The sequence below is a fragment of the Hemitrygon akajei genome, chromosome 16 (assembly GCF_048418815.1).
Source record: "Hemitrygon akajei chromosome 16, sHemAka1.3, whole genome shotgun sequence".
In the NCBI taxonomy this organism is placed as follows: domain Eukaryota; kingdom Metazoa; phylum Chordata; class Chondrichthyes; order Myliobatiformes; family Dasyatidae; genus Hemitrygon; species Hemitrygon akajei.
Genome location: NC_133139.1, coordinates 70,420,630 through 70,440,765, shown reverse-complemented (window position 1 = coordinate 70,440,765; position 20,136 = coordinate 70,420,630). Strand labels below are relative to the sequence as shown.

At 43.9% G+C, this 20,136-nt stretch overlaps 1 protein-coding gene across 1 annotated transcript in view; it reads right to left on the bottom strand.

Moving 5' to 3' along the window:
• The window catches only part of LOC140740162 (riboflavin-binding protein-like), a 70,810-nt gene that overhangs the window by 17,202 nt on the left and 33,472 nt on the right, over positions 1 to 20,136 (bottom strand). Inside the window, exons 3-5 of the mRNA XM_073069136.1 lie at positions 11,299 to 11,386; positions 8,033 to 8,161; positions 6,721 to 6,832 (exon numbers count right to left, since the gene is read on the bottom strand). Of these exons, the coding sequence (XP_072925237.1) occupies positions 6,721 to 6,832; positions 8,033 to 8,161; positions 11,299 to 11,386 (329 nt within the window). The remainder of the gene's footprint in view (positions 1 to 6,720; positions 6,833 to 8,032; positions 8,162 to 11,298; positions 11,387 to 20,136) is intronic.

The following is a 20,136-nucleotide window of genomic DNA, read 5'->3' as shown; positions in this document are numbered from 1 at the left end:
TCTTTTGTGCATTGGCAACCATATCATTTATATAAATAAAAAATAAAAATGATCCTAACATAGCACTAGTCATCGGTCTCCTTGCTGAGAAACACCTTTCAACCACTACCCTTTGCTTCCTACCTCCGAGTCAATTTTGAATCCACCTATTCTCTCACGTACCTAATCAATTTACCCTAGTTTCTATCAAGCATAAAGAAAAGCCACGTCTCTTTGGGATGGGGGAAGGAACCAGAGCACCGGGGAGAAAGTTAAGCAAGTCACTGGGAGAATGTTGTATACAACATTTTATACAGACACCAGTAAATGGGATTACTGTGAGTAGGTACCAGGGGTAGCGTGGATCTGGTGGGGTGAACAGCCCATTTCTATGCATTGCTTCTCACTGCAATTCTTTCCAAAGCATTGAAAACATCGTGTGCTCTAGTTCAATGGTATTTGAAACCCATCAGTCTCAGTACTTGCTCAAGACTGGTAATTTGTAAAAACCCTGTTTCCAATGATATCTGTTTGCTTGTCGTTCAGCATTTAAACATTTCTCTGAACTCAGCTTGCTGGCAGCAACTTTGCTATTTATTTAAAAGAAAGAACTTGGATGGCCTCAGCCTGCCCCCAATGTCCTTCATGGCAAATGAATTACTTTGGAATGTTGTCAGTGTCGTCAAGTGAGCAAATTCGGTGGCCAATTTATGCTGCAAGGGAAGAGAGATGAATGGTAAATTAAATTGTTTTGTAAGAGCATTCAAGGGGAAAATGTTTTTCAGGCCACTGGGAGAATATCCCCATTCTGTTGTGAATCATTCCATGGGAACTTGTATGGCCCCTGAGATAGACCAAGCTCGAAATTGTAATGGCAGCAACCGCCTGTTCTGTGTTGACAACTCAAACAAGGTCATGTACTCACATCCAGGAAGGGGGCTCAGCTCTTTCTCATCAGCGAGCAGCTACAGGAGCCTGAGGACTTGCACTCAAATGCTTCTTTCCCTCTGCTAGATTTCTGAATGGCTCTTGAACCCATCATTACCACCTTGCTTTTCCTCTTCTACCCGTTCCATCTCTCCTTCTACCTTGCAGCAATTTTTATGTCTTTGTCACCAAACAATAAATTTCACAACATGTCAGTATTAACAAGTCTGATTCTGGTTCCCTTTCAGCTCAAAGGTGGGGGAGTGGTTCTACCGAACAAATCACATGGAAAGGGATCAAGAGGAACACGTTATGACATGGCAGATGAAGGTACTTGTATACTGACTTCTGACAAAACTTAGCTAAACTGGGATGGTATGTACCCACGGGGTATGTGTTTACTGGAGCCTTAGTCCAGTAAGTGACTCAAATCGCCCTTCTGCTGCTGTTCCATTTCAAACATCGGGTATAGAGGGTACACAAAAGGCTGCTTCTGCTGTATCAAGTAATGGTGACAAACGAGGGGTTTTCTAGCATAGAGTGCAGCAGAGCTGTGTACAGCACACGGAGATCCTTGGTGATGCTGGACTTGCAGATTTACCGGACTGTTCGATACCATTCCAAATCACTTTTTTAAGCAGTCCGCAGTAATGCTCCAGAAAATCCAGTAGGCTTAGAGGAAAACAAGCCAATGTAACCGACAGAGATTAAAGGAAATGTGTGAGCCAGGGTCCCAGCGAGGGTGGAGGGCATTGCGGGCGCCAGGGTCCCAGCAAGGTTGGCGGGCATCTGACGCTGGGGTCCCAGCGAGGGTGGCAGACATCTGATGCCAGGGTCCCAGCAAGGCTGGTGGGCATCTGATGCCAGGATCCCAGCGAGGCTGGTGGGCATCTGATGCCAGGGTCCCAGTGAGGGTGGCGGGCATCGCGGGCACCAGGGTCCCAGTGAGGGTGGCGGGCATCGCGGGCACCAGGGGCCCAGTGAGGGTGGCGGGCATCGTGGGCACCAGGGTCCCAGTGAGGGTGGCAGGCATCGCGGGCACCAGGGTGCCAGTGAGGGTGGCGGGCATCTGACGCCAGGGTCCCAGTGAGGGTGGCGGGCATCGCGGGCACCAGGGGCCCAGTGAGGGTGGCGGGCATCGCGGGCACCAGGGGCCCAGTGAGGGTGGCGGGCATCGTGGGCACCAGGGTCCCAGTGAGGGTGGCGGGCATCGCGGGCACCAGGGTCCCAGTGAGGGTGGCGGGCATCGCGGGCACCAGGGTCCCAGTGAGGGTGGTGGGCATCGCGGGCACCAGGGTCCCAGTGAGGGTGGCGGGCATCGCGGGCACCAGGGGCCCAGTGAGGGTGGTGGGCATCGCGGGCACCAGGGTCCCAGTGAGGGTGGCGGGCATCGCGGGCACCAGGGGCCCAGAAAGAAGAAGGAGAATGCAGAAATATGGGCAATGGTGAGTGGAAGAGGACTAAGGGAAATGTCATTTTATACCTGACCATTGATACCCCAAATGTTGGACTGTGAATTACTGAGTTCTCCAGTAGGTTGATTAATCTACCTATAACTTAAAATCAATATCCTTTACTATAGTGGAATCATACTGTACAATTGTAATGGCATAGAAGGGGGCCATTTTGCCCATCAACTCTGTGATAGCTCCCAGCTGAACTATTTGTCCAGTCCCATTCCTTCCCACCCTTTCCCCAAAGCTCTGTCCATTATTTTCCCTCAAGAATCTATCCAATTCTTTCAAAAGTTCTGATTATGCTCCTTATTTGGAGTGAAAATTAGAACTTAATAACACTGCAAAATGGGAATCTAATAGCAAAGGTGAAATGAAATTATTAAATGATCTGAATTAGTTAAAAAAATGATCATATCCATGATATTGCAGGTATCTTGGTCCTCTTAACTTTCTGGCTCAGAAGTGTCTTTGGCACTTTAAATTCCATTCCAAGGACTTGAGTATTACTCATCTAGACCTACTCCCTAGTGCAGTGTCAGAGCAGTGTGCCATTAGTTTGCAGATGAGGATTAAAGCTAGGTACTTTCTCCTCTTTGTAATGGGATGAGAAAGATACTTATGAAAATACTCTGAAAGTGTGGAGTTCCTCTGTGGCTCCAATTTCTCCCACATCCCAAATCCGGGTTAAGGTTAGTGAGTCGTGGGCAAGCTATATGGGTGCTGAAAACATGGCGATACTAACAGGCTGCTCCTGGCGCATCCTCAGACTGTGCTGGTTAAAGACACATTTCACTGCATTTTCAGCACAGAGAAGAGGGCCTATTTCTGTGCTATAATGTTCTATTACTCTAATGCAGGTGGGTTCTGCCAGGTGTCCTAGAAATATTAACACATGAGATTCTGCAAATGCTCCAAATCTTAAACAACACACACACACACGATGCTGGAGGAACTCAGCAACTCAAGCTGCAGCAATGGAGGGGAATAAACCATTTATCCCCCTCCAGCAATGCTGCCTGACTTGCTGAGTTCCTCCAGCGTTTTGTGTGTGTTGTATGTAGATTCAAAGCCAGTACATTATCACAAAAATGAGCACTGCACTTCAGAATAATTTATCGGTTATAAAGTGCCTAATACGTCCTGAAAGAATGTGAAAAACCCTACATAAAAACATTATTTCTGCTATCCCATTATTCTTGAGATGTTATAATCACGAGGGCAGAAGAAAATTAGAGACAGAGAGACAGCGGGACAGAGCCAAGAGAGACAGAGAGAGAGATAGAGACAGAGAGAGAGCGGGACAGACAGAAACACAGAGCGAGCGTGGGACAGACAGAGACACAGAGCGAGCGTGGGACAGACAGAGACACAGAGTGAGAGCAGGACAGACAGAGACACAGAGAGAGAGCAGGACAGAGCCAAGAGAGACAGAGAGAGAGAGCGGGACAGACAGAAACACAGAGCGAGCGTGGGACAGACAGAGACACAGAGTGAGAGCGGGACAGACAGAGACACAGAGAGGAAGATAGAGACAGAGCGAGAGCAAGACAGAGCCAAGAGAGACAGAAAGATAGAGACAGAGACACATAGACACAGTGAGAGAGACACACACATACAGTGAGAGAGAGAGTGATCAGACATAATAGGAAGTCGACAGGAAGCACACAAGATGATTGCAGAACTCTGAGATGCGGAGGAATCTGAGCAACCTGATAAATGATTTGCATAATTAATAGTATTAAGAAACAGAAAACTAGCAAAATGTTATCATGAATTTCTTGAGGAATTAAATACGAAAGTGAAGATGGTATCATTCGGCCACACAGAATATGTGGGGACATCATGTAAATAACTGCGTAGAGTATTGGTCTCCAAATGCTTTGGATGCAGTTCATGAAAGGTTTATTGGACTATTCATGGAGAGGGCAGGTTGCCCTATGAAAAAGGGTTGAACAGGCTAGCTTTGTATCTACTGGCAGTGTGGGGTTAGGATGGAACCATTTAACTTCCTGAAGAGTCTTACTAAAATGGAGAATGAACATTTATACGCAAGAGGTTATTGTTTAAAAATAAGGGGGGCACAGTTAAGGCAGAGATGAGGGAACATTTTTCTCTGAGAATTTTGATTTTGGCATGTTGGTGTCTCTAGGAATATTGGATAAACTCAGCAGGATGGGCAGAAATTTGTGGACAGAGACTCGGAGCTAACATTTCAGTCTGATGACTGAGGAAAAATGCAGGGAAGGATTTCTTTGGGTAGTCAAGGCAGGATACAACAAAAGAGAAGACGTGTGTTAGGGTGGACAGCAGCGAGATGAAATGATGAAAAATTACCACTTTTCACCATTTTGTTCTTCATCTTATTGCAGATACTCCCTTTTGTTCTCTGTGATGCTGCTTTCCTCTGCACCATTACCTCAATCTTTACCAGCCCTGATCATAATAAACTTTAAATTCCTCCATGGACACTGACTTACCTGCAGAGTATTTCAGACATCCCACATCTACCACATTGTGCTTATAAAGTAGTACTGTGTACTGATAAAGCAGCAATGAATATTTAGAAGGTGAAATTTACCAGTGGGTCAATTTCTTGTGTTGCTTTCTCAGTAGATAATGTGATTTGACATATCTTTGCAGATGAATTGGAATTTCAAAGTCGTTACGCTGAAGCTCAAGGGCATGTGAATGAACGATGTAGGCACTTCTTTTCATTTCTCCCTATCTGTTTGGCCTTTCCATTGCATGAACTCCACGCTCGCAAAAGCAGAGTCAACTTGTGATCCTTTAGCTCCTTGGTGACCTGAAAGAACCCTCAACAGGTTTGGCGTTAACCATTTCCTCAATGGTCAATCATTAAACTTGTTCAGAGTAACACACACAAGATGAAGATGATGAAAGGTTTTGGCCTGAAACGTCGACTATTTATTCCTCTCCATAGATGCTGCTTGACCTGCTGAGTTCCTCCAGCATTTTGTACGCATTACTCTGGATTTCCAGCATCTGCAGAATCTCTTGTGCTTACTACAGTGGCTTACTTTTCTTTTCACCAGCACGTCACTGATAAGTCATCAAGTTCCACAGCACAGAAAGGGGCCTCTGGACTGACCATGTGCACAAGAATATTTTTGTCCAGATACACAAATCCTATCTGCCCACATTAGGGCAGTGGTCTTCTATCCCTTGCCTATTTCTGTCTACTTAAACAGCTCTTAAGGGTTGTTAACACAACTGACACATTCCACTGTAGGTTTTGATGTACACATGATAAATAAACTTGAGTCTTAAATGAAGTATCTACTTCTACTATTTCCATTCACTTCACTGTGCTTTCTAAATATCAACCACTTTCTGTTATTAAAAAAAAACTCAGACACCTTTTAAAACTCCTACCTGATACCTTAAACCCAAAAGCCATCTTGTTCTTCACACACTTACCATAAGAAAACATTTGACTATCTGTCCTGCCTATGCAAAACATAATCATACATGATTCCATCAAGTCACCCCTCAGCCCCCTTTTGTTCCCATAACTGAAGTCCTCAAACCCAGGCATCTCCCCTGCACCCTCTCCAGTGTAATCTCATTCTTTCCATTTTGTGGCAACCAGGACTTCACTCAATTTTCCCAAGTGCAGTCTAGCTAATGGTTTGTAAAGTAGTTAAAATTTGTTGTTTAACAGGGTTGCTTGTAGGGCATTTTGGCCCCTTCAGTGGATGTGGAGTAACACCCAGACCAGAGTGAGGAAAAGGGGCAGAGTTACCCCTTGAAGGAGAGTAGAAAATCAAATCGGTTTTAATGGTGGTCTTGTAGAATTATGACCTCAAAAATACTTATTAGTTTTTTTATTAGCACAATTTAAATTAAACATCTATCTGGAGGGGCATGAATTCATGTCTCTGAATTAATAGTCTGGTAATAGTCTGCTATCCCTGAATACCCAGTACATCAAATACTTTCAAATTTATCTGTATAGGAAAGTATAGCCATTAACTCATGCAGCATCAAAAGTCCCACATGACAAGCCTTTCCCAGTGCAGAAAGCAATGAAAAGTTTTGCTAACTGTTGCTTCCTCGATGAACTACATAGTCTGTCTTTGCCATTATGGAGGCCATCTTGTGAAAACCCAGATCACATAACAAGATAGGCAACCTTTGATTTGTTGTCTTTGGTTGCAGATGCAATATTGGATGGTGCATCAGGTGAGCTGCCTGCCCTGACAATGCAGCTTTGTAAAGGATGACAAGATGATGTGGTGAGGCATAGAGTGGGGTTCAATCCCACTAATGGAGCCAAACTGATGAAGTGTACTAATGATAATGGTTGATGCATTTCCAGGAATTCTATCATTCCTACCTTACTAAAAGGAATACATTCTGAGGTACAGTTGGTCTCAGTGGCATTTGATGACCTTAAGCCAGAATTCCAGTTCCTAGTGCAGGTCAGATCATTCTTGCAAGCTTTGTACCTGGAGGACGAGAGGACAGTTGCTTTAGTAGGGAGATCTGAACTGTACACAAAATATGGCATGTGGTCTTGCTAATGCCCTATATATTTAGAAAAGTTATCACTATTCTTGAACTCAAATCTTCTTGTAATAAAGGCCAACATAATGCTGGGCTTGCTCTACCTGCATATTAAGTTTCAGTGATAGGGATATACAAAGAAAACAGGTCCCTCTAAACACCAACGCCTTTCAATCTCTGGATTTTCACTTTTACAATCAAAATGGATGACCTTACATTTTTCAACAATATTCCATTCTTGCCCATTCACTATAGCCTTACCATAAGCAACACTCCAGCAACATTATTTTAAGATGAGTTAAACAATGTCACAAGTACTGATCAGTGACTCAGGTGTGATCTAGTGAGTCTGAATTTACAAGAATGCATTTTCTGGTGGATGCTCTCTGGCCAATGAATTTATTTGCACATCTTTGACACAATTGGGTAGCTCAGATCTATCTATCCTCCTGAACCTTTCCCAAGTGGCCTTTAGATTTTGTGTTGGAAAGCCCCTTGACTTTTGGAAGCACATTGTTACTGATAGGCTTTACTTCACCCATCGGTGACTACATCTGTTAATTTTAAGCCAACTGGCAGAAATAAAATAAGAGAAAATGCAAAAATTACAATAATCTGGAATGTGTTCCCTGAAGGAGCAGCAAGAGAATCTTCGGTAGTAACTTTGAAGAGGTAACTAGATAGATTAAATGATTATCATCATCATCCCCACAATTAAGCACATCTTCATTACTACCATCAGATTTCTGAATGGCCCATGAAGACTAACTCAGTATTTTTTGCACAACTTATTTTTATATATTTTTTTTAATTGTAACTTACAGTAATTTATTTTACTGCTGCTGCAAGAGGACAAATTTCATGACACATGTCAGTGGAAGTTGGTGGGATTGCAGTGACTGGACAGGATGGAGATGGACAATTAAATCATTCTTTCAAAGAGCCAGCGCTGACTTACTGGACTCTGTGTGTGCTGCAACTTGTGCAAGGATAGTGTGATATCAGGCTGAGGGCCATTGTGAAAGACACCTAGTCTCTGATCAGTTCTCATAAGCACAGTGTTGAAATTCTGGTCATAAGATATTGATGATGGCCTCAACTTCTCAGTCTCTGAAAAGCTTCACGAGCCTCGATCTACTTACCATTGGCTACAGAAGCCGGGGCAGAGAGGTACGTTCAGAAGGTGATTGGAAAGATTCGAATTTGCCCAAATTGTGGTGTCCGGGGAGCAGTGGTAGAAACACGACAGCTGCTTGAAGAACTGCTCGCATCTAGAGAGAAGGAAGATCCAGTAACATAATGAAGCAACTACCCAGCACGCTAACAGCAGTTTTCCACGTGCCCTGACGTTAATGACAGTGCCCCACCCACCAGTTTCTGCTCCGACTTAACGGAGATGGTTTCACCCTGATAGAGCAAACCCACCTGAAACTTTCCCATTGGCACGATGGACCATCGATCTAGAGTCCCAGAGTGCTCATCGAGTAACATTGATTCTTTGCCAGCGGTTACATTAAATTCAGCTGCTCCAGCCACCCAGACAGACTGTGCCACTTAGAAGTTCAGTACATCATTCAGAAGTAAAAGAAAGTGGATCGATAGACACAGCAAAGTGATGATGGCACTAAACGGTGACTCCTTTCCTTGCCCCTTTGGAAACAGCTCTGTTTCTATCTTTGTTATCTCTTTTTTCTCCCCTTTTCAAAGTCTTTTTGAAAACCCTGACCTGGAGTTACACTCTGACTTCGGTTCTTTGCGGGAATGGGACCCGCTCCCAGGGCCTCACGACCGGCCGCTTTTCGATATCCCAAGGACGCGGCCTGGAAGACTAGCGCGCCTTCAGGGTGCCGGATTTTCGTGGCTCTGGAGGCGGGCTGATTCAAGGCTCGTACCCCTGACTGAGGCGTCGTAGGAGAACATGGAACATCGGGAGCAGTGAGTTAGCTGCTGTGGGCTCTGCATCCAGAGACCTGAGCCTTTCTGGGGCTGACTCTCTGGCGCAGAGCTCGGAAAAAGCAACACATAAATCAGCGAGTTGTTTGTTATGTCTCCCCTCTCACTGTGAAATGGGGACACCTTGTTTCCCCTCATTAGGGGGAGAGAGAGAGAGCCTGTGGTATGTCAAATTACCGGGTGAAGGAGTAGTCTTTGGGGTACTGCAAATCTGTGTCTTTATTGATGCTTTGCTGCACGCTCGAGTGCTCGGTGGAGGGTGCAGACTTTTTTGCTGGTGGGGGAGGGAGGGTTTGTTGCCTCGCTGCTGCTTGTGCATGGGAGGGGGGAGCTGGGGGGTACTTTGGGGCCCTAATATTTAGCTGTCATTCATACTTTGGGGCACTCCTCTGTTTTTGTGAACATTTGTGAAGAAAAAGAATTTCAGGGTGATTATTGTATACATTTCTCTGACATTAAATGTACCTATTGAAACCTATTGAAAGCAAATTATTGTGTAGCAACTGCAGAGAAAGAGCAGTGCAGTAAATAAATAAATAACCTACAAGAATTCCTCATTAGAATATGAGAGGTACTGTACATTTTAATATGAGATGGGGCAGGGGCGGATCAGTGTCAGGTTGTGGAGTGGAAATATCCTGATGATAGTCTGAATGATTTGGAAAAACCTGGGAAATGGAGCTTAATGTGTGGAACCGAGGTCATACACTTCAGTACAGGCAGTCTAAATGGAGAGTGCAAATGAGTGGAGTTAAGTTGGATCTAGGTGCTCTTTTGCATGAACCATAAAATGTCTAGCACATAGTTAGGAAGACAAATTGCACGCTGGCCTTTATTGTGCAGAGGTTGGAGAGTGAGAATAGTGGGATTTAATTAAAGTTGCACAGGGTGGTGGTGAAGCCCCGTCTGGAATATTGAATTTTCATTCTATTAACCTGCAAAGGAATGTTGAAGCACTGGAGGCCAGTCCAAAGGAGAGTTCAGGGGATGAGAGGGTTGTCCTATTAAGAGGCACTGGACAGTTTGGGTTGGTATTCATCAGAGTCCAGATGACCTTATTCAAACACGCAAGAACTTCTAATCACCCCTCATTGACACAATAGATGCTGAGATGTTTTCGCTGCCGGGAGACTTACAACCACAGGGTCATAGCTACAAAATAATGGGGTCATAAAGCGGAGGTACATAAAATTTCTTCTCTCAGTGAATGGTTCTCTGGAATTCTCTGCCCTGAGGGAGGTACAGGCCAGATCATTAGATATATCTAAAGGCAGAAAACTCCAAAAGATCAAGGAATTTGGGGAACTGATGCCGAAGAGTTGAGGCCATGATATACGTTAATTGGCCACTGTAAATTGCCTCTGGTGTGTAGATGAATGATTGAATCTTGGAAAATTGAGGTTAATGTGGGGAGAATTAAAAGAAATGGGATTACTGTCAGATTAGTGTAAATGAGCACCTTGCAGTTGGTGCAGACTCAGTGGGGTGAGCCTCCTGGTTCTGCACTGTATCACATGGAATTTAGGGCAAAGTACCAGAGTGCATAGACGCTCGTAAACATGAAGTATTCGTGGCTTCAGGAGCAGAATTAGTAGAAAAAATTAGTAAGCTGGAATCCTGACTAATTTATTCTTGCTTTCAGCACAAGAACAGGAGCTGGGTATTTCCATTTCCAAGCATTTCCACTGTTCAGTGAGATTGTGCCTGGATCTCCACCCTAACTCCCTTCATGTGTCCTGGTTTAGTTTCCTTTACATCCTTTACGTGACCGGACATCAATACCCTGAAATTTTCAATTTACACTCCACCTCAGCAGGTGTTTGGGAGCAGAGTTCTTGATTTTGGCTGCTACTCCGGTGAAGATGTGCTTCCTGACTGCCTCCTGAATCTTACAACAGACCATCATCCTCTGGGTCTACCTCATAAGAAACAGTTTTCACTTTCTATCTTATTTGACCCTTTGATCGTTTTAAGTATGAGTCCTAAATTACTTCACATTCAAGGGAATACAAGCTTAATTGGTACAACCCGTGCTTAGCCTTTTTAGGCTCGTAAATTACTGTTGCACCGCTTCAAGAAAGAACTAAAATTCAGTCACTTGGTCCTGGTTCTTCATTATTCTATGATTCTAAATATGACCTAATGTTTTGCAGTAAGATTTACTACTTGAAAGTCCTGTGTATAAAAGGGCAGAAGCTTTTAATTAAAAAAATGCATGCCACACAGAATCTGACAGTTGATGAATTGTCAGACCAAGTTGAAAATGTTCTGAAATTAATCCTACTGCTCTCGACCTGCGTTTACTTTGTAGTGGCATTCTGCGCGACGGAAAGGATTCAATCCCCTGGTTAACATTCTTCACCTTAATCAACACAAGAGAAACTCATTAAATCCACCTCAGCCAACTCGTTCACAAGTTCCCTTTGAAGCCGTTTCTCTTTTTAAGTGCACTCACTTTGTGCTTAAGGGTCCACATCTGTTCCAGGACGCGGTCTCTGGTGAGGTACTCATCTTGTCGTACGTATCTGCTGAGCAGCAAGCATCTATAATTCAAACAAACGGTCCATGTTACATGCTGAAAGTTTGTGAAGTAGCAATCAGATGTCAAGAATACCACATCTGATTTGTTGGCCACACTAGTACATTAGTAGAAGAAGCCACACTGTCACTGTTGGGCCCTTCCCAATTGAAGACTTCCTCCCTTCCTAAACCTAATGGGATGGAAGACCCCTACAATCCTTCCCACAACTTCTCTGACCTCCTGCCATCAGGCTGAAGGTTCACAGCATGAGAACCGGAACTGTCAGTCCGGGCAATAGCTTCTCCCCCCACCCCCCCAGGCTGTAGACTTCTTGACACCCTGCTGCCACCCAGCACACAGAATGCCCTGTTGCACCCCCACCCACTCCCCAGCTCACAGACACACTCTCATCATGCACTGGTCACTTGTCATCTTTCATTGCTGCTGTTTCACATATCCATACGACTGCTTGTCTTATTATAAAAATGCCGGTATCATTATAATGTCTTATAGAATCATGCACCTCACACTTTACGTCAACCTGTCAAACATCAGGCCATGCCACTCAGGGACTTGTGCTAATATTATTTTGTGCTGGATCGTCACTATATCTGTTGTCTGTGACTATATATATAAATATATATATATATACACACACACCTTATGCCCAGAGGAATGACGTTTCATTTAGGTGTATATTTTTGAATGAAAATAAACTTCAACTCAAATGAAAGAAACAGGAAGCTGAAATCTGGGACATTTTTACCCATCTGGGAACATAGGAATAATGATGCAGTTCACTAGTCAGGCTGCCCTGATTAAACTCAGACAGTTTAAGATGGATGAACAACAACTAAAGCTCCCACACAGTTCAGCAGAATAAAGCCACTCTGTTTAGTGCCAGGATGGCATGGGAAATGGATCGGTCCCAAACGTCATTTCTTTGAGTCACAAGGTGATTGGTAGGCGAAGGAAGGGCAGGGCACACAACAAACAATCTGCTCGGGGAGCTCAGTGGTTTGGGTAGAATCGCATGGGGAAAGGAACCGTCAATGTTTTGGGTCAAAACCCTGCAGAAGGTCCCAATGAATGTTTTCAATCTGAAACTCTGACAACCCCTGTCCATCCCCCCCACCCATAGATGCTGCTTGACATGTTGAGATCCTCCAGCATCTGCAGTCCCTTGTGTTGTCCGCAGGTTTTACAGCAAGCAGGGAATGGGGTAAGGATGCTTAAGCATAGTGCATGCAATATCTTTATAAACATGAGTAAGTGGAAGGTCTGGCTCAAGCACAGGTCCCAAGGGCAGGTGTTGGGTTTCTCCTCAGTTTCTAGAAAGTACACCTATTTCTACAGAAGAGCTTGCAATTTTTAGCAAATTTCCTAACCTCAGGTTGCCTCTAAATCCTCTATATCCATTTCCAAATGAGATACAGAGGTCGAATATATGGCAGCCATTTTGTACATCGATTCCACAGCAGCAATGTCTCAGCATTATTTGATCATAATATTTCTACTTTGACATTATTTTGAAGAGAAATATTTAAGTAGGGCAACCAAGAAAATCTCATTCACAATTCATGAACTGAATCAGAGCAGTGTAACAGCACAGAAAGAGAGTGTTCGGCCCTGTGAACTGCTACTGTCTCAATACAAGAACAATGCATCTGCTCCTGTTTTTGTGGGATGGTATTTTGTAACAATCCACCAGGTTTTTTGCTTGTCATTATTTCCAACAGTAGAGAGAAGAAACAACACAAATTCAGATTTTGTGATATCGCACTGGTCCTGGAAGTTCAAACCTACCTAATGAATACTAGTGCAGCCCACACACTCTTGAAATTTCTGTCTGGATTGAAAGTTTCGTACATCCTTTCCTTTGAATTCCCTGAGAATTTGAGCAACACTGCCCTAAGGCTAATAGTTTGTTCAAATATCATCACATCTTATGAGGCTTGAAATCATGATATCTCCTGTGTTACCTACGATCCCTGGACATTTTGTTTCGGCAATAATCCACTCATGCTTCATTTGCCGTGAACGCAGTTAATGCTGCTTCAGTAGTTGCCTGTGCACTGTCTTCTCTCATTATTTTTAATTACAGTAATCACTGGTTACAAATAACAAAATGTCAGCATTGTCCCCTCCAAATCTGTTTGGCTGTCGTTGCCAACTATAATTTCTGCTTGTCACCACACAGTTGCATTAAAAACAAGACTTTGAGAGTTGTGTTTAAAAATAATCTCTTCTGAATGTTTGCTTTGTACCCTGAATATTTTAAGCTTCCTCCTCTCATGTGCATTTTTATCAGTTCCAATCAAAGGTTCAGGGCCCAAATTATCACCAATTAGAGTGAAAAGAAATCTTCTTCCCCTTTTTGCACCTGGTGTGATGACTGTCTATTTAAGAGCAGCAAAAGCAAAAGGAAGAACTCTGTCCCAACATGGGCTTCAGACAAGATTATGGCAGGCATTGGGGGGAGCTCTATCAGGGAACTTGGAAGGCATCAAGATCCTCTTTTTGCTCACTTGGTTGCACGAAGTTCATACACTTATAATTGAGTTATAGAATGATACAGCACGGAAACCATTTATTCTTCCTCATCAACTCCCTCCCTCCCCCCAGATTTTACCATCCAGCTACATACCGGGAATCAGCTCTTTATCCCTCTCCATTGATGCTACCTGACCTGTTGAGTTCTTTGTGCATCTTGTGTACGTTATTCCATTTGGATTGGGTGGAATGAGAGGCAAGTCAATGAAATGGGGCAGAAAAGACAAAGAAACCAGATAGCACAGTGTCCGAGTGAGTGGAGCCACTACGTCACGGTTTCAGAGAGCCAGGTTCAATCCTGACCTTGGGTGCTCTGGGCGTGGAGTCTGATTGCTTTCTCTGTACCTGTGGGTGCTCCAGTTTCCTCCATAATCTTGAAAACATGTGGGTTGGTAGATTAATTAACCACTGTGAAATGCCTCTCATTGTGCAGGTAAGGAGGAGAATCTCGGGAGCTGACGAGAATTTATTTACTTATTTTTAACGTTTAGGGACACAGTCCAGGAGAGGCCCTTCTGGCCCTTCAAGCTGTGCCACTCAGCAACCCACTGATTTAACACTCGCCTCATCACCGGGCAATTTACTAGGACCAATTAACCTACTAACCCGCTACATCTTTGGACTGTGACAGGACACCAAAGCACCGGAGGAAACCCACACGCGCATACGGGAAGGAACGTACAAACTAGCACACTGAGGATGCCGGAATTGAACACTGACACCCCCGAGCTGTAATAGCGTTGCATTAACCACTACACTCCCTTGGGGAAAATGGGAAACAATAGGGATTCATGTAGATTAGTGTAAATGGCTGGACGATGGTCAGCATAAAGGTCTGTTTCCATGCTATGCAACTCAATGGCAATGGAAATATACAGAAGTATTGAAGGACCTAGAGATTGTGTCAAATGGAATACTAACACTGCTTTAAGAAACTAGGTCAGTATTCGCATCTACTGGGTTCCTGTCAGCATCTCCTCTGGGAGTTTTTGAAAGACCTCTATGTGATGACCTCTGAGAACCTAACCTGGTCCCAACACATTGACACAGCTACCAAGAAGGCTACACAGCATCTATACTTCATTAGAAGTTTGAAGAGATTTGGTATGTCAACAAAAACACTCAAAATCTTCTATAGATATACTGTGGAGAACATTCTGACAGGCTGCATCACTGTCTGGTATGGAGGGTCTACTGCACAGGACCGAAAGAAGCTGCAGAAGGTCGTAAATTTAGTCGGCTCCATTTTGGGTAAAAAGTACCCAGGACATCTTCAAGGAGCAGTGTCTCAGGAAGGCAGTGTCCATTATTAAGGACCTCCAGCACCCAGGGCATGCCCTTTTCTCACTGTTACCATCAGGAAGGAGGTACAGAAGCCTGAAGGCACACGCTCAACGATTCAGGAACAGCTTCTTCCCCTCCACCATCTGATTCCTAACCCATGAACCCATGAATACTACCTTACTTTTTTAATATATATTATTTCTGTTTTTGCACAATTTTTAATCTATTCATTATATGTATACTGTAATTGATTTATTTATTATTTTTATTATTTTTTTCTCTTCTATATTATGTATTGGATTGAACTGGATTGAAGTTAACAAATTTGACGTCATATGCTGGTGATAATAAACTTGATTGTGGTTCTAATTCTGATTTTGCTTATTCTCTTGTTGAAGTTCAGAGCTAAATTGATTCAGACTTTTATCCTTACTTGTACCCGTATAGCAGTGAGCTGGTTAGCGCAGTGCTGTACAGTGCCAGAGATGACTGCCCGGGGTTCAGTTCATACCGTTATATGTAAGGCATTTGTACATTCTCCCCATGACTGCACGAGTTTCCTCCAGGTGCTCCGTTTTCCTCATACATTCCGAGGGTGTAGGATTCGGGATAGCAAGCTATGGTGACACTGGCGGACTGCCCCGGTACACCCCAGGACTGTGTTGGTCACTGACACAAATGGCACATTTCACTAATTTGATGTACATTTGCCAATTAAAGCTAATCTTTAACAAAAAAATCAGCTCTGCCTTCTCTGCTCTATCATTGGATGAAGATACACACAAAGATGAACAGCAGTGAAATACAAAAACTGTGCCAGCTCAGCTCCATCGTTTGTTTAATGGGGTGTTGGACGTACCCCCCCATCCCATGTCTCCTGCTCAGGGTGAAGGTGAGGTGGTCTGTCAGTGGCTCAGATTGTCAGATGCATAGAGCCCACTGCTCACAAGGCCCTGGCTGGCTTGGGGCGCAGTTTCACTGAGATTTAATGAGGCTGCAGCCTAAATCTGTTGTGACAGGCTGTACAAATCCAAGAGGAGCCCAGGAGGCAAACAGCAGCCTGGCTGTTCAGCTTAGTGACCGCATAAGCCACCCAGACCTTAGTGTCTTTTTCTATAACTGGCTGGTTCATGTGACAAACTTCCTGGATATCAGGTAAGTCTTCCAAGCTTTGAGAGCTGAGACTTCATGGAGAGATACAGCACAGAAACAGGCTCTTCAGCCCACTGAATTTGCACCAATTACACCAACAAGCAGTTGGAGTATTGTGTGCGGTTCTGGTAACCTATCTACCGTAAAGATATCAATAAGATTGAAAATGTACAGAGAAAATTTACAAGGATGTTGCCAGGACTTGAGAACCAGGGCTATTGAAACAGATTGATCAGGTTAGGACTTTATTCTCTAGAACATTGGAAAATGAGGGAAGATTTGTTAGAGGTTTACAAAATTATAAGGGCTATAGATGGAGAGGAGACTGAAGCACTGTGAGGAAACCCACAGGGAGATGTATCCAAACTCCACACTGACACCCTGAAATGTTAGGTTGAAACCAGATCTCTTGGCTAGACTAGCTCCTCTTGTGATCAGACAGAAAAACTTTCCACCATTCCAAGACAGTGTCCTCAGGATAGGGAGGCTTCTGTTTCTGACCAAACCCATGTCAGGTACCCGCTTGATTTTTCAAAGGGAATTTTTATGCATGTAGTTAATTTTATAGATTGACATTTCCTTCCTTGAAATCTTTCGGTGCCATGGGCAGAAAAATCAAAAATGTTTAAAGTCAGCTACTGACAGATTTTGGTATTTGGCAGTGCTCGTTTGAAGGTAAAGAACAAGGACAATCATTTTTATGTTGTTTTCTTTGAGGGTGTTATCAGGAAGGTTGCATGGAATGTCAGCATTTGAATATTCGTCAGCAGCCCCAACCAGACTCTTGTCTGATCCCACAGTTTAGAAAAGCAACTGAATTGCACAAAATTGTCTGAAGGATGGGAGCTATATAGTTCCTTCCATGAATTAGCTCTCAGATGTTTTATATTGTGGGAACTTATTTCCTCTCATGGGAGAGCCCAAAACAATGGCTTAAAATTAGAATTTAGTGCCAGGTTTGAGGAAGGGCTATATCCACAAAACGGCAGAAATTTACAGTAAGTTCTGTTTTCAGCTTCCTCCAACCACCACACTCAGCACACCGCCTGAAAAGGTATGGTCCAGTGGAAAATTATGAAAGAGATTTTTGTTTTAAAGGGATGTGTATTAAGACTTACAGAACTGAAAGAGTTAAAATCAGTCAGTCTTCATCTAAACGAAGGCAGGCTGAATTTCCATGAAATTCAGACAGTAGTAACTCCTGGCCTGAACGTACTTCAAAGGTGAAATCTTGTGAGCACTGTCATTCACTCTTTAATGGACACATTCAAAACTATATGTACTTCTCAGTTAGGCTCAACAACAGTAAGTGGTTTGGCGAGGCAGCTAGTTCTGCATACACTCAGCGGCCACTTTATTAGGTATACCTGCTCGTTAATGCAAATATCTAATTAGCAAATCACGTACCTGCAACTCAGTGCAAAAAAGCATGCAGACGTGGTCAAGTGGTTCAGTTATTGTTCAGACTAAGCAACAGAAAGGGGAGGTGATGTGATCGAAGAGACTTTTGACTATGGAACGATCGTTGGTGCTAGAAAGGATGGTGTAAGCATCTCAAAAACTGCTGATCTGGGATTTTCATAAACAACGGTCTCTAGAGTTTACAGAGGAAGTTGCGAAAAACAAAAAAAAAACATCCAGCGAGTAGCAGTTCTGTGGGCGATAATGCCTTGTTAATGAATGAGGTCAGAGGATGATGTTCAGACTGTTTCAAGCTTACAGAATCGGAATCAGAATTAACATCACTGGCACGTGTCATGAAATTTGCTGTTATGTGGCAGCAGTGCATTGCAATACATAATAATTAAAACTGAATTACAGTGTATATATGATCTATGTATATAAAAAAGTTAAATTAAATAAGCAGTGTCAAAAAGTAGTGAGGTAATGTTCATGGGTTCAATGTCCATTCAGAAATCTGATGGCAGAAGGGAAGAATTGTTGACTGTGTGCCTTTAGGCTCCTATACCTCCTTCCTGATGGTAGAAATGAGAACAGGGCATGTCCTGGGTGATGGGGGCCCTCAATGATGGATGCTGCATTTTTGAGGTGTTGTTGAAGATGTCCAGCATACTGGGGAGGCTCATTCCCACGATGGAGCTGGCTAAGTTCACAACTTTATGCAGCTCATTTCAATCCTGTGCAATGTCTCCTCCATACCTGATGGCGATGCAGCCAATTAGATTGCTCTCCAGGGTACAGCTGTAGAAATTTGTGAGATGGTGATATACCAAATCTCATCCAATTCCTGATGAAATATAGCCGCTGTCCTGCCTTGCTTGTAGCAGCATCAATAGGTTGGGACCAGGATAGATCCTCAGAGATGATGCCCAGTAACTTGAAGTTGCTCACCCCTTCCACTTCCGATCCCTCCATGAGGACTACTGTGTGTTCCTTCATCTTACCCTCTCTGAAATATACAACCAATTCTTTGGTCTTACCGACACTGAGTGCAAGGTTGTTGCTGTGACACCACTCAAACCAGCTGATCTATCTCGCTCCTATACGCCTCCTTGTCGCCATCTGAAGTTCTGCCAACAATAGTTGTGTTGTCAGGTACTTTACAGAAGGTATTTGAGCTGTGCCTAGCCACACCGTCATTGGTGTAGAGAGAGCAGAGCAGTGGGCTAAGCACACATCCTTGAGGTGCGCCGGTGATGGTTATCAGTGAGGTGGAGATGTTATTTCCATCCGTACAGTATGTGCTTTTCCAGGGAGGATCCAGTTGCAGTGAGAGTACAGGCCCAGGTTTTGGAGCTTTTTGATCAGAGCTGTAGGAATGATTGAGCGGTAGTCAAGGCAACAGTAGCTCAAACGTCCACACGTTAGTCAAGTCAAGTCACTTTTATTGTCATTTTGACCTTAACTGCTGGTACAGTACAGAGTAAAAATGAGACAACATTTTTCAGGACCGTGGTGTTACATGACACAGTACAAAAACAAGACTGAACTACGTAAAAAACAACACAGAGAAAAAGAAGACAACTACACTAGACTACAGACCCACCCAGGACTGCATAAAGTGCACAAAACAGTGCAGGCATTACAATAAATAATAAACGGGACAATAGGGCAGTAAGGTGTCAGTCCAGGCTCTGGGTATTGAGGAGTCTGATAGTTTGGGGGAAGAAACTGTTATATAGTCTGGTCGTGAGAGCCCGAATGCTTCGGAGCCTTTTCTCAGACGGCAGGAGGGAGAAGAGATTGTATGAGGGGTGCATGGGGTCCTTCATAATGCTGTTTCCTTTGCGGATGCAGCGTGTAGTGTAAATGTTCGCGATGGCAGGAAGAGAGACCCCGATGATCTTCTCAGCTAACCTCACTATCCGCTGTAGGGTCTTGCGATCCGAGATGGTGCAATTTCCAAACCAGGCAGTGATGCAGCTGCTCAGGACGCTCTCAGTACAACCCCTGTAGAATGTGATGAGGATGGGGGGTGGGAGATGGACTTTCCTCAGCCTTCGCAGAAAGTAGAGACGCTGCTGGGCTTTCTTTGCTATGGAGCTGGTGTTGAGGGACCAGGTGAGATTCTCCGCCAGGTGAACACCAAGAAATTTAGTACTCATAACGATCTCTACTGAGGAGCCATCAATGTTCAGCGGGGAGTGGTCGCTCCATGCCTGCCTGAAGTCAACAACCATCTCTTTTGTTTTGTTCACATTCAGAGACAGGTTGTTGGCTCTGCACCAGTCCGTTAGCTGCTGCACATCCTCTCTATAAGCTGACTCGTTCCACAGTGATGTGCAGAAAAGCATCTCTGAATGCACAGAATGTCACATCTTG